This window comes from Meles meles, chromosome 1 (genome assembly GCF_922984935.1).
Source record: "Meles meles chromosome 1, mMelMel3.1 paternal haplotype, whole genome shotgun sequence".
Classification (NCBI taxonomy): domain Eukaryota; kingdom Metazoa; phylum Chordata; class Mammalia; order Carnivora; family Mustelidae; genus Meles; species Meles meles.
Genome location: NC_060066.1, coordinates 145,622,522 through 145,637,769, shown reverse-complemented (window position 1 = coordinate 145,637,769; position 15,248 = coordinate 145,622,522). Strand labels below are relative to the sequence as shown.

General features: G+C 41.3%; 1 protein-coding gene across 7 annotated transcripts in view; it reads left to right on the top strand.

Moving 5' to 3' along the window:
• Positions 1-15,248, top strand: part of SAMD13 (sterile alpha motif domain containing 13) — a 56,564-nt gene that overhangs the window by 39,141 nt on the left and 2,175 nt on the right. For 5 of the 7 annotated variants that reach the window (XM_046026537.1, XM_046026507.1, XM_046026562.1 and 2 more), the window contains one exon: positions 1,735-2,867. The exons of the other annotated variants lie outside the window; for them this stretch is intronic. In XM_046026537.1, coding sequence (XP_045882493.1) covers positions 1,735-1,878 — 144 coding nt within the window. In that variant the 3' untranslated portion in view covers positions 1,879-2,867. Of the gene's footprint in view, positions 1-1,734; positions 2,868-15,248 lie in introns of those variants that run through there. 7 annotated transcript variants of the gene reach the window in all.

The following is a 15,248-nucleotide window of genomic DNA, read 5'->3' as shown; positions in this document are numbered from 1 at the left end:
GGACCATGGGCCTGTTGAGGAACAATAAGTGATTATATAACTCATAGCTCAGAAAGCATTTGTGTAAGTCATATCTCATGGAATCCTGTCAGAAACCCCAAAATCCCCACATTACCAACCGAGGAGACAGAGGAGGAAGGGATTTACCTAAAGTCACAAAGTGGGTATTTCTTTCTTTCTCTCTTTCTCTCTTTCTTTCTTCCTCCCTTCCTTCCTTCCAAGATTTTCACTTATTTATGTAACAGAAAGAGAAAGAGGGCACAAGCAAGGGGAACAGGAGGCAGAGGGAGAAGCAGGCTCCTGGCTGAGCAGGGAGCCCCCCCGGAACTCAATCCCAGAACCCTGGAATCATGACCCAAGCCAAAGGCAGACACTCAACTGACTGAGTCACCCAGGCATCCCAAAGTGGGTGTTTCTTCAGCCCGTGAGCCCAGTGGTGTTTCTCCACACACGGAGACATACAAAGCACATTTTCTTTATAGCCTGGCAAAACACAAGGGAGTTTGGAAGAATGGCCTTCTTGGGGTCAGTGTAGGAGGGAGTCACAGTTTTGTGTAGCTGCAATTACACCCCTGTCCCCTTATCTGTCCATCAGTGGGGAGATGGGTACAGACATATGTCCATACAGACAAGTCGATGCTTACTGAACACGTGCAGCTGGTCCATCTCTTGAGCCCAGGCCCCCTAAGAGCCAGCTCACTTGTCCCACAATAAAAAATAATAAAAATAAGGTGGTATTCAGCAAGCATCTCAGTGATCCCTTTCTAGATGTTCCAAACTACTTTCTGTATTTGGGATCCATACCCCTTTCATGAAAAGCCTGTTTATATTTTACCCCAAAATCTTTGTGGTCTCCAGGGAACTCTGGTTGGTTACCTGAAGGGTGGGAAGTGGACTCTGAGAGAGCAGGGGCAGAGCCCTGCCCATCACTACCTTCACTACCTGAATCTTGTGGATCCACTGAGAGGAAGTATGATAGGTTGATTTTCGGGTTGAGACAGGATGGTTCTTCTTTTAAAGGACAGGAAAGAAGTTCACAGAGAGTGAATCATTTTTCCACTGCCCATGTTGTAATTGGCAAGATTCTGGAAAACCTAGTCATCTATGACCACATTGGTTCACCTACACTACACATATTAATTCCAAGTGTCAAGAGAAATACTAAGGCATTACGGAAAGAACATCAGCTTTGGTTTTAGACAGATGATTTCCAATCCTCTGTTTTCCTTGCCTAACTTCTTGATCTTAGGCATGTTAACTTCTTGCCTTGGTCCTTGGTTTGCCTGTAAAATCTGATTTTACAGGTTTGCCTGTAAATCTGAAAATACCTGCCTATCCTAATTTATAGAGTTGTTTTAGGAGTTAAGTACACAGAAATTTTGCACAAACTTCAATACATTTTATAAATGGAAAGGGTCATTATTTCTTTCAGAAACAATATCTCTGACCCTTACAGATATATGTGCCAAGCCTGCCATCATTTTTTTAAAGATGTGACTTTAGGGATGTGATCTTGAAAACAAGATCAGCTGTGGATTTATTTAATCCAAAATAAAAGTGAAAGATGGAACATAAAAATAGAGGAGCCCATTTTTTCCATTTGACCCAAGTGAAAAAGTAATGTTTTTAGCTTGAGGACAATCAGTATGTCTTTTTCCTTTGAACTTTTTTTGTTCTTCATTATCCTTGAGCTTTTGGACTCAGTGTTGGTTTTACCGTCTTCTTCCATTTTAGGAAATTGATGGAAAATCCTTGCTATTGATGACAAGAAATGATGTGTTGACGGGACTTCAGTTAAAACTGGGGCCTGCTCTGAAAATCTACGAGTATCATGTAAAACCTCTGCAGACAAAGCATCTAAAGAACAACTCTTCATAGTACAGTCAAATTGGGGTCTTAGACCTCAAAAAATACATAATGATATAATTTAGTTTCATGTGATGAAACTTTGTAAACAGAATACATACATGTGTATATGTAAAGAATTTCAGTCAAATGAAACGTTATCCTATGGGATAGACTAGGCAATCCATCGGCTGACCTGAACTCAGCCAGGAGGAGCAAGGATGACTTGTGGACAGCATGGTTTTCCTGGTGGAGCTTGTCAAAGAGAGTTATCTTTGACATGGTTGGACATCCCTCCCCACCAAATTCAGATTGCTTTCCCAAAATCCTTGAAAAAGTGTTGAATGGAATGATCTTCTGGTTACAGATGTATAGAGATGAAAGACCAGAAAACTTAGGGAAGGGGAGAAAAGAGAGAGAGATGCTGTCTCCATTGAATCCCTCTGCTCCTTAGAGTTTGTGTTATTTGGATGGAATTGCCGACACCCTCTTTTATAGAGGGTCCTTCACTTGACCTTATTAAGGTTTCACTGGGATGTACTGGGATGTTTGAGAGGAATGTGCATCATGGCCCCTGCAGGAGCAGAACCTCTGAAAAGAGAAACTCTGTTGTGTCTTGGGGATCACCATCCATATTCAGCTTTTTTCACAGGGGATAATGATATTTTCTGCATAGATTTACTTTCAAATTGGCTCTGTTTCCGAAGAAGAAAGAATTTTTTCACTTTATGGTTTGTATTTATACTGATTTGTTTCTGAAGGAATTTGCTGAGAGTTATAGATCAAAAAGCCTTGTTATTAGTACAGAATATTTTTATATATATTCCTTCATGATGGTGTAATATTTTTTTAATTGCTCTGATGCTTTGTTTGATTCTTGGTTTGAGTACTTGTTTTTAAGAACTTGAAAAAAGTGAGCTTGCTACATCTCTGTTCAAAGAGACATTTGTTTCAAATCTCTGTGTGTCAATGCCTTGTTGAATTGGTGCTTTGTGATTGCAATAAAGCATTGCTTCAGTTTATTGCCAGTGTCTGTTTGATCTTTTCTGCTTGGTCGCCTCTTCAGCTGGGTTTAAGGATTAAGGTTATTCTTCAACACCATGGAAAGAAAGTTAAGCCTAAAAAAAAACAAAACAACAACAACAACAACTTTAGATATATAAAACATTTTGATCTATTTATGGGCTTATCTTCTTTATAAACTGCATTGTCCAAGTAGGCCTTGTTCCTTCTCTTGCCCCATCCAAAAACCAATTTTAGGTATCATTTTAGCCAAAGAATAATAATTCTTCTTCTTCTCCTTCTTTTTCTTTCTCCCCCTCCTCCCCCTCCTCCCCCTCCTCCTTCTCCTTCTTCTTCTTTTTTTTGTACGCTAGTGGAGGGTCATGAATTTCTGGAAATTTTGGTGAAAGCTATGTACTTTTCCTCCAGGCAAAAGCTCATATTCCCACATATAAAACTTTGCAGAGTTGATGGACTCCCCGAAGTTCTTCTGTCTTCCCCTTCCTCAAGTGAAGAGCCACTATTTTAGAGAGTGTTATAATCCAGTCTCCTGTGAAGATAATTTCTCTAAAGAACAGAAAATCTGAAGATGAGAGTGAAAAAACAAAACAAAACAAAACAGGAAATGGTGTAATGAGTGGAGTTGAAAAATGCATTCCAAATTAATTCAATTATGTAGTGTATGGAGTGTCTGAAATTTAAGTAATGCTTTATTTTGCATGATAAGTGGGAGAAGGGGTTACAAAAGAGACATTTTCCATCCCCATGTTCTCACAGTCTACAGATCATACAAAACTAAAAGGCAGAATATAGTTATGTACTGTGGGGAGGAGTACTGATAAAAAGTGAGAAGTGTACCTGCTGGTGATGCGGGCCAGAGAGAAGGAACATGGGATACAACAGAAGGAAGATGGGATGAAGAACTGAATTCACCCCTCTGAAAGACTTTCCCACAGGTGAAATAGTGATGATGTGTGACCCTTCTCTGCCTCTAAGGGATAGCATGAGAATGTCTCCACATCACTTCTGCTCATGCACCTGATACTTTATATATAAGTCTGGAAAAACATGGCTATAATCTAAAACCGCCTCCCTGCCTTCACCCCCACCCTGCCAAGTAATGTAAACAAGACAGAAAGGTGTCTTCATGTAAAACATCCAGGGGGACCAGAGATGGCATGGCCCTCCCTGATGTTAGGGATTTCTCCTACCCTTTTGCTCCATCATGCATGCTACTTATTCTCAGAATCCTTTCATGGCCCAAGATGGCTGCTTTAGCTCTCGCCATCACCACTTGACTTCTAATCTTTCCAGCAGGAAAAAGAAAGAGGAAAGGAACATACCTCCTCCCTCTAAAGACTCTTCCAAGAAATTGCACATACTTCCCCTTATATCTTGTCCAGAATTCAATCACATTGCCACACTGAAGCTGTAAAAGAGGCTTGAAATATTCTTTTCCTTAGAGCCCATGGGTCCAACTAACAAAAGTCCCATTATTCTACACATAAGGGAGAAGAGATATTAGAGGACAATGTCCTGTCACCACTATCAGCTGGCCATTGAATACTTGGAGCAAATATTGCTGAAAGTATGTTTTTAGTTGTATTTTTCTCTAGTTTTGAACTTGGGCTTATACTCCCTTCAGCCCCTGGATGCTTTTATCCCGTCACCTCTCACAACTACCAGAAGCCTTGTTCGCTAACCCCAACCTGACTCAACTAAGCTTTAGGCCCAGGCTACTCCATACATGCTTGTCAGGGACAGGGAAAAGGAAAGGAAATGAAAATATCTTAATTGAAAAGCAAACTGAAAAGAATCAAATCATTTCTTCTTAGCCCTTTGTTGACAGCTTTCAGGCAAAATTAGCAAACTAAAGATACTGTGCCTTTCATACCTCCAGAATAATGCCTGGGCAATAACTGAGGGTGCTTTCTGCCCCTCCCCACCCCCAATTCAGGGGAAAGGAAGTGTTATCAAAACAAGAGGCTAGAAGTACTTGAAATTCAGCAGGTAGGCAGCCTCTTGTCTCCAAACAGCCCTAAAACCAGAAATGTCTGAGTCCTTTCCAATCACACCAGGTTTCTATTCCTGTGATCTGGGCCTGCAGCTAGTAGCAAATACCCACAGACATGAGGAAGCACCTCATAAGCATAAGTGGGAATGAGCACACCTTGATGCCAATATATTTCATGTGAGAATTGTTTAATGTTGAATTTGATTATTCTCAACTGGAGGAGCAGACAGGATATCAAAATCGTGAGGGATTTAAAAAAAAAAAAAATTGCCACTCCACCTCTCTTCCCCACCCCATGTTTGAGCCTTGGATTCAGACTCTACAAAGGATGTGTAATGAATTGATTTGAAGGCGAGGTCACAAACTGGTCTCTTTTAGTGGAATCTAAGCTGACATATTTTCTTCGGCCAGTGCAGTATGTGCGTGTTCTTACGACTACATTTGCATTCTTCTAGGTGAGGCTGAAAGTTCCGATTTATTATAATCTTTTTAATTCCCTAATACCTTGCAGCCAGCAATGCACTCTTTTACATTGTCACTATAAGGTATGTGAAATTTAGGCTGCTGATGGAGGGCAAGGACCATACATAGAGCCTCCTTAGCGTAAGTTAATTCAGGAACTAGCACTTATCAGCAGATTTAGTTGAAAAGAAAATAAGGTGGCATAGTGCATCAGAATGTGCAGCAGATTTGAGCTCATTTTTGATACTTAATGGACATGACGAATATGAATGATCTTCATATTCAGAGAGAAGTTGGTGGCCGTCTCCTTGTTCTCAATAAATACCCTACGTGAGTGTGGTTTCCGTCCCTCTAAGCTTAGCATCCACAGTCAGGGGGACATACTGTCCTTCCGTTGCATTAGAGAAATAGATCTTAGAAGGAATTTAATTTGGAAAAGTCTAATGACCCTCAGTTACCCAACCACTCCTCTATTTGGAAGCCAAATGCAAAGAGTACTTACTGGTGGTGATCCATCTGCCTTTTGACGGTCATTGCAAATGGGATCTGCCGGGGTCAGGTCTGGGCACAGAGCCATTAAGTGTTTTCTGTAATGATTTGGAAGATGAAATTAAATGTTCAGAGAGCTGACTGCTGTAGGACAGATATGCTTCTTTGGAGAAAACTTGATAATTCTGCTTCTCAACCAGGAGCAGAAGCCACAGGAAGGAAAGAGAAAGCAACGGGTACACTAATGAGCAGCTCGTTAGTTTCATGCTGCAGCTCCATAGGCAATTAAATAGTCTGGGTACCATTTCTGGCCAGTCTTGGCAGTTCTACACAGAGAGAAAGAGATTAAAACGATCACATCTTAGGTTATTTGGTGACTGTAGCTGTGTTATATCTTTGTGAACCTCAAGAAAGAAGTTATGTCCAGCCTAGCACTGGGGCAGAATAATGTAGGACCCTGTGAGTAAAAGCAAGAGGCGTCTTTGGCTACCCACAAGTAGGAAGCTAGGCTGATGTTTCTGTACCTCAGGTAGGCAGAGTGTTCCTGTCTACTATTATCTTTAGGGAGACATCAGGAATGCTGGGGATGTCAGCCAATCTCCAAATAGAACATGTGCTCCACTTCCACAGAATAAGTGTCTGGGCAGAGCTACCACATTTACCATAACAGAGGTTAGGAAAGAGGTGTCAGTAACACTGCAGGTACTTGTTACCTGTAGGGCAGGCCATGGCCTGGGGAAGCAAGATCTACAAATAACAAAATAAGGGAGCAAGATAGAATGCGCTCTCATCTAAGCCTTTGAGATCACAGAACTTTGAGGCCTTAAGCTTCCAGAAGAGTCAGGTAGAGCAACCAAGGAGATATCTTCCACAAGTTTCTCCAGTTCTGTCATCCGTGGGGCAGAGACATCTATGGCAACATTTGCAAGTTAAATGTCTTCTTTCTAAATTAAAGATAACAGATTCTTTCAGTAAATTGTGTTCCATTTCCTTTTTCAATGGACTACACTCTATTTTTACATGCGGAGAAATATACAATTTGAAAATAAAACTGTAAAACTCGTCAGATGATAAACATATTTTGAGAGAAACTCAGTAAAACCTTCAAGCAACTAGCAGTTCCTGCCTTTAAGAATTAGTTTTTGGCCCAGGATGTTAACTACAATGGAATTAAAATATAAATAAATACATGCACACATACATATAAACAAATAAGAAGTAGTGTTTGGGACAGTGTTCTCCCTCCTACACCAGAACCCAATGACCCCAGTTGAGATACACTCTGCTATAGTGGGTGGGAGCACTCGGGCTGCTCCACATAAATCTCCACGTAGATCCACAGCCTCATCATTTACCAGACATGGGAACCCGGGTAGGTGTATAACTTTCTTGGCCTCAGGGTCCTCACCTATTCTCTAGTGCGGAGATAGGGACAGCATAGAGCAACACTTGCCTGGCACTGTCCAATAAATATATAATGTCATATATACATATATGTATAAAATAAATATATAGTATATAATAAATATGACTTTAAATGTGTCATTTAAAATTTTCTAGTAGTCACATTTTTAAAAGTAAAAAAAAACACGAAAATTAAATAATCTGCTAAACCCAAAATATTACCCTTTCCATACCTGATCAATACCAAAATTACTGATATACTTTACAATCTTTCTAAGTTATGTCTTCAAAAGTCACTGTATATTTGACACTTACAGCACATCTCAGGATAGGACAGCTCAAGTGTATCATTTAAGATTAGTTTCAGTTGAAAATGTAGGTAACAAAGACTTAGGCAAGTAGGATTTCCCTACTGTGTGGATGAGGTCTGAAGGTAAGCAGATCAGGGTTGGGATAGCCACTCCACAGTCATTGGGCCCCAGTGTTTTCCTCCACCATCTTCAACACAGAGCTTCCTGTGTGCTCCAAGATGGCTGCTTAAATGTCCTTTATCACAACTGTATTCTAGCCAAGAAGGAAAGAAGGATACCTCTTGTCAGAAGTTGCATACGGCACTTCTACTTGTGTTTCCTGGACAAGAGCATAGTCATTTGGCCATACCTAGCTGCAGGGGAGATTGGGAGCTGTAGTGTTTGTTTCAGACAGCTGCGTATTCAGATAAACAGATAGGAGGGTGGATACTGTGGGGAAGATAGTAAGCCTTCCATAATACCAGTCTCAAGATTGATGGAGAATTTAATGAGAGTACATAGTACAGTCATTAGTATAACAGGAAAAAGGCATTAAAGTATGATTTTATTACTATGGTCTCACTCCATTTTTCAAGGCCAAACCAGTCGCAGAATTAACAAACATATGCTCAAACCAATTACTGTTTATTTGATGCATTCTAAAATTTCTAAAAGATAAAAACAATTACTTTCTCAGGTTCTTGGATTTAGGGTGGTTCTAGATACTTTATCTTGATGAGGGCACATAAAAAAAATTGCATTATTTAAGCTCCATGAAAAAATGTTATGCTGAGTTAAGGGAAATGTGCTGAGCAAAATGCATCTAAGTTTTTATTGGTCCCCAAAGGTCTAGAGAAGTTAGTTTGAGGCATTTGGTGAATTCTAAATATATCTCATCCCTAATCCAAAATGAACATTCAGTGACATTCAAAATGGTTTTATGAGACTAATGAAAGGGAGACCTCTGTGATTTTAATGAAGACATGTGTGGTCAATAACAAACATCAAAAAAAAATTTTTTTTAATTTAAAAATCTAAGTAGATCTGCATTCATTAATTTGAGCCAATTAGGTTGACATCAGTCTGTTTATCTATTTGGGCAGACTTTGTAATGAATTTTTAATGCCAAAGTGACTTCTCCCAGCCACCCTAATGTCTATAGGTTATTCCTCAGCCTTCTGTATGGTGTGCATGTAGAATGCAGAGTAACATTGGCTTAACCCACACGGAGTTAAAAAGGAAAACACTGAAGCTGTGAATCCACATTGGAGGGGGAAGAGAACACTGGACTAGGTGTCAGCAGACCTGGGTTCTAATCCCAGATCCTCTACTTGACTTACCTGTAAGACCCTGTACAAGTCTCTTAACTTCCGTTGGTTCAATTGCCTATGTAAAATAAGCAAGTCCAGGTAGAAGTTTATTTCAGCAATTTCTATGGTTTTCTAGGAATCAAACAATTTGAGTTAGACGTGTCATTGCTCTCTCCACCATTTAGTGAAAACTCACAATACTGTCCTGTCCTACAGTTTCTTTCCCCCTTCATAAATGTTCTAAGTTTTCAGTCTGATTGATTCTCTCTTGGCTATGTAGTGGACTGGGAAGAGCTGTTTCTCTTGAGAATTGTCAAGTTTGCGTGTTGTACAAACCTATAGCTTTAAGTTAAAATTGTTCTCACTGTGTCCTCGGTGGAAGTATCCTCTGTCTAGGAATAGGACCTCTACACAATCACAGCCTAGAGCCGAGGGGATGAGAAAGCACACATTTCCCATCTGGGTCACTGGGAATGATGGTGAGTGGGGCCACTCGTATTTTTACCCTTTGGTTAACAGATCCACGTGTTCTACCTTCTAAGGACATAGCACCACATAAGAGTAAAGTATTTAGTGTATATACCACATCCTGGGGGATGGTGCCCCATCATCACATAGTATCATCTCCAAGCTAGCACCTCAGCTGTAACTTCAAAAGACCATTCCAAGTCAGCAGCTTCCAGATGGTACAGTACTTGATAGGACTAGAGGATCATAAGGTCAGTTACAGACTGTCCTATCTCCTTTATATTAAAGTAGGTCTCATGGTCCCTCGATCTGAATAATCTTGTGCAGGATTGTGTAAGCCCCTGGATAGTGCTGCCAAGTGAGTCCCTGTAGGCAGGAAAAGCAAAGCCATACTCAAAATATGTATCAATTCTAGTTAAGATAAGGCATTGTCCCTTTCGGAGTGAAAGGGGTCCAATGTATACAACTCATTGCCAAGTAGCTGATTAGTGTTCTCAAGGATCAGTGCCATAACAAGTTCTCACTTGATTTTGGTCTCTACTGCTGGAAAGTTGGTTGTTTGTGAGCAACAGTTGTGATCAGTAATAGAAAGTAGAATCTCATGCTTTGGGGCCCATGTATGGCCTCATTCTCTGCTGTCATGGCTACTCTATTCATGAGCTCATTATGTCAGCATTGGGACTGCCAGTGACAAAGGCTGACTGACATGAACTGGTCAAGTCATTCTGTCTACTTTATTGGTCAGTGCCTCTTCCATGATTGGTACTCTTTGATAGACATTATGCAATACAAAGATCCTCACATTTAATGTTCATTCCCACAGTGATTTTTGCCCAGGTCTTAATTTATAAAGATCCCTCAGTGACAAAATGGTAAGTCAAAGCATTGAAGGAAGAATTTATTGCTTACATTTCCTGAGAAAAGGAGACATACCATACCATGCAGGACCATAGGGGAAGCATCTGCTTTTGGTCAGAAAGCAAAAGCAGGGGCAAAGAGAAGGCCTAGAACAGAACCTTTATTGAGGTTTCCACGGGAAAGGCAAACCAGGAAAGGGCTTAGGATTGGCTGGTTTGAATAATTCTGTCAGGCTTTGGGGCATAGGGGCTGTCTCTTCTCCAGTTGTCTGGCTTCTAGCCCTGGGTTGACTTAAGACAGAAGAAATATTTGCTTGGTGTGTGGATTAGATAAGGGAGGTGGTTGGATCAGACAGGAGAGGAATGCTCCTAAGTAACTTTCCTATCTTTAGGAATTACCTACCTCTGGCAGGGTCAATATCTCACTAGGTCTGTAAGGACCACAACATGTCAAAATATCACAAGACACAGGGAATAAAAAGCTGACTAATACATAATAGATCCATTCACAGATCTCTCCCTTCTTCCCAAACTGCCAATCTTTTTCTTCCCAGGAGCCTGACCAACCAAGCTATTTGCCCATGAATTTATATATATTCTTACCTAGGACCCCTTTTCTTTCCACACTTGTCTTTCTTAGATGACGCTTTGGTGCATTTCCGAAAGTTTTATTCACTGAGAGTATTTACCTTCAATGCTGTCATAACAGCCACCCTCTTTTTATGACCATAAGTGTGAGAGGTGTTGGAGAAACACTGGTGGATGACATGAAGGTCTGGAGCTTCATAACTTTCTTGTGTCCTCTAGCCCTACTTGTGCCTGATTCCAGATCTATCATTTCCATCTTACAGTGGATTGCTGCTGGTCTCACCAAACTGTAATACCTAGTGTGTTTGGTAGAAACCAGCTCATGATGAATAGCTCTGGCCACAAATTCCCTCTATGTCCCATAAGAGACATTTGTCTTTACCAAGATTCAATAACACACCAGAAGCTATTTATCAAATAGTGAATAATTCTTGGCTATAGACAGCATGAGCCAGAACTCTAGGAGTCAGTGTCAATGTTGTAACTTTCATACTGGAGCTTTCTATAAACCCCATACAACATCTTCCTCAGTCAGGTGCATTTCTAAATAGCATCATGCCTACTGATTCATATGGCTGAAGCATCAGGAATGTTTGCACCCAGCCTGGACCTGCTTTGGGCCACACACAAAACTGAAAGACTTTGTCACCCAGTAAATGGATTGGACCAATATTCCCCTTAGAATATCCCAGTGAAATGTGATGCCTCCAAAACATAGAAAGACTACCAGGCACTGTGCGTTCTTCTTAGTGGTAGAAAGTTTGAGGTGCAATAATGTGCCCTTTTGAAGAGATATCCTGGAACACCCTAGATCAGAGGTCATGAAACTTTTCCTATTTAGGCCAGAGATTAAATATTGTATGCTTTGTGGGCCAAATAGTCTCTATTACAACTACTCTGCACATAAACAATACATAAGCAAATGGCTGTGTTCCAATAAAATTTATTTACAAAAACAGATGATAAGATAGATTTTTCCAACCCCTGTCCTAGACCTAAAAACTTCACTAACATGGCGGGCTCCACCGTTCGCTAAAGTACAAGCACCACTTCTTGCTTTTCCAGTTCCATTAACGTGATATCATGGGTATAACAAACGAATGTGATGTTCTGCGGAGTGTCCAGATGGTCTAGATCCCAGATACAAAAAGTAGGAGATTAATGTAGTCCTAGGGCAAGACCATAAATGTATACAGTGGGCCATCCTATGTGAATGGAAAGTGCTTCTATTCTTCCTTCTTGATTTAAAAATCTAATAGGAGGGGGGCACCTGGGTGGCTCAGTCAGTTAAACATCTGCCTTTGGCTCAGGTCATGATCCCAGGGTCCTGGAATCAATCCCCACTCAGCGGGGAGTCTGCTTCTCCCGCTCCCTCTTCCCTTCCCCCAACTGGGGCTCTCCCTCTCTCAAATAAATAAAATCTTTAAAAAATGAATTAAAATCTCATAGGTTTTGTCCAAAACCCTCAGGATCCAGTCCCATGTATAATCCTTCCACTCTCATACATATTGTGTGTATCTTTGCCACTCTTTGGGCCTGTAGGCGCCTTCCTCCCTTAGCAGTCCAAGGCATGTCTCTGGCTGGGGTATGATGTAACTTGACCCTATTTATAGGTCTGGTAGCCTGAAGGGAAGGTAAAAAGAGACATGCAGAGGCTTTGCACTGCCTTCAAGCAAGGGCGGCAGTGTTAGATTTTAACAGGAAAGAGTAATCTACTTCTGCAGGCCCAGAGAATTCAGGGAAATCTGGGAATTCAGGGTTTCAGGTGCATCAATCAGGAGCCTGACCTTGGTGTGTTGGCCTCTCAGAACTGAAAAATCAATCTTCCTTGGACCTCTGTTCTTCTTATAATTAAGTCCTAGACCGGATCCTAATTTTTTTTTTTCTATCATCTGGCTGTAGGTTTTTTTTATATGTTACCAAGGAGGTCCTCTTGCTTTCATGTTTTGCGTTATGTTTGTTATTAATCCTCATCTTTTCATTGTCTTTTTTTTAAGACTTTATTTATTTATTTGACAGACAGAGATCACAAATAGGCAGAGAGGCAGGCAGAGAGAGAGGGGGCGGGAGCAGGCTCCCTGCCGAGCAGAGAGCCTGATGCGGGGCTGGATCCCAGGACCCTGGGACCATGACCTGAGCTGAAAGCAGAGGCTTTAACCCACTGAGCTACCCAGGCACCCCCCTTGTCTTTCTTAATGTATTAATGGTTCCTAGCAATACTTTAAAAAATTCCATCATCCTTATAATAATTATTACCCCCAATCCCTCAAGCATCCAAGATATTGCCACTACCAGAGTGTTCCTTTCCTCCAGTATCCCATCCCAATTCACCTCAGGTGATAGTTTTAACAATCACGGAATTACAACATTCCAGGAGCTCATCGCCAGCTGGACAGTGGGCAGTTCAGCTCCCACAACCCCATTTTAGAGCCTCCTTCCTAGACACACTCCTAGATCCACAGGTTGGCTTCCCTAAGAGAGGTACAGTGAGACCCCAAGATTTTCACGCAGGTTTATTAAGGATCATTCTCTGGAACAATGCCTGTGAGCAGCGAAGGAAGCAGGACTAGGCAGAGGGAGAAGTTGGGTTATGACACAGTTTCAACAACGACCTCAGGCAGTTAGGAGCTCTGGGACTGGAGTGTCCCTGCAGAGTTGTCCCAAATGAGGCAAAAAGGTCGAGACTTTATATCTCTTACACTGACCAGCAGTGGATGTGAGCTGCTCCCAAAGACTGGGTATAAATTGGGGTGAGGCAGCTTCTTTTAGCCAAGGGCAATTCCTGCAGAAGGACCCAATGATAAGCCTGCAGAGACCAATACTTCTGACATCTGAGTACTTTGGTCCCAAGGGAGATTTGGGTGACGCACACCATCTGTAACAGCAGCTTTACTAGCCATTTTGTGAGCCCAGGGGAAACATTAACACACTATCAGGATAGCAGAGCAGAGGATGGAATGAGCCGGAGACCATGAAGCTATCCCTGAGTGGCCGGATCAATCCTGAGACAACCTATCTCTGAACTGTTTAAGTAAACAATATGTCCTTCCAGTTGAAGACACTCACAACCAAAAATATTTTAACCCCTGCATGCGTTATCTCAGCTAATCCTCAGTTACTCTGTAAGGTAGTTATTATTATTATACTCATTTCAAAACTATAGAACTAAAGTTTAGCGTTACGTGCCCAAGGTCGCACAGCTAGAAACTGTAGAAGCCCAATCTGAAACTTTGCATAATGTAGATCCAAAGTCCATGCTCTTCGCCCTTTTACAGACATCCATGTGACAGCTGATCAGGCTGAACGGGGGATGTGACTGTCCCCCAGATATGAAGGAAACAGTAGCCTATGTGCAGCTGAAGATCCAATAGGCACTAGAAGAGCTGCCCTCAAGAAGCTTGCTGTCCCCTGACTCACTGTTCTGGGTTGAGTTGTACCCCTCCCTGCCAAATCCTATGTTCCTGCCTTATTTTTTGGAACCTGTAATTGTGACCTTATGTGGGGAAAAGGTCTTTGTAGATACCGTTAAGGATCTTGAGATAAAGAAACCACCTTGGGTTAGTTATTTGGTTGGGCCCTAAATCCAAGAGGAGATGGCAGAAGAGGCAATGTGACCATGGGAGGCCGGAGTGGTACAGCCACAAGCCAAGAAACTGAAGAAAGTACCAGAAGCTGTAAGACCAAGGACAGAATCCCCTCTACACCTTTAAAGCAGGCACAATCCTATCAACACCATGACTTTGGACTTCTGGCCTCCAGAACAATGAAGGAATACATTTCTGTTGTTATCTACCAACAAGCTTGTGTTACTTTTTTAGAGCAGCCTCAAGAAGCAAATATACCTGGGGTCCTTCACTTTATTTATTTACTTACTTATTTGGCAAAATTTGTTTTATTACAGTGGTATAGAACTGAACCTACAGTTTCTCCAGGGTATACCCACAAAACCCAAATGAAGTTGTCTGGGTTTTTTTTTTTAATTATTTTTTTAATTTAAATTCAATTAGCCAAGGTATAGTACCTCATTAGTGTTTGAAAACACTTATTTCCCTTTCTTATATAAAGAAATCAGTGTGCCTTTCTTCCAGGTTTGGTTGAACACATTCCTTATGCGACAGATTTCCAATGGAATTCTTCACACTTTAAGGATTGAGAGTAAACTACTTCCGTGATGGATGTTGTAAACCTGTAGAGGCTGGAATGAGCGTTTTTGCTGGGAGGAAGGTCCCTAGCCATTCTTTCTCACTAGGATAGCCATAGAATCCAAAAACTTAACAGAATTCCTGAGAGAGTCTGGGCCATTGGAAGAACAAAAAGCAGTTGAGCTCTGAGAGAAATGAGAACAAAGACTATGAAAAACACAAAGAGAGTAAGTCTCTAATATTTGGAAGCAGGAAGAACCCAGTAAGTCAGAAGGCTTGAAATCCATGTCTTTAGAAAGAAGCCTTGGTTTCCTCTTGAAATGCAGGCGAGGAAGCAGAAGTTAAAAGGCTTTGCAAAGGAGACTACAAAAGGCAAA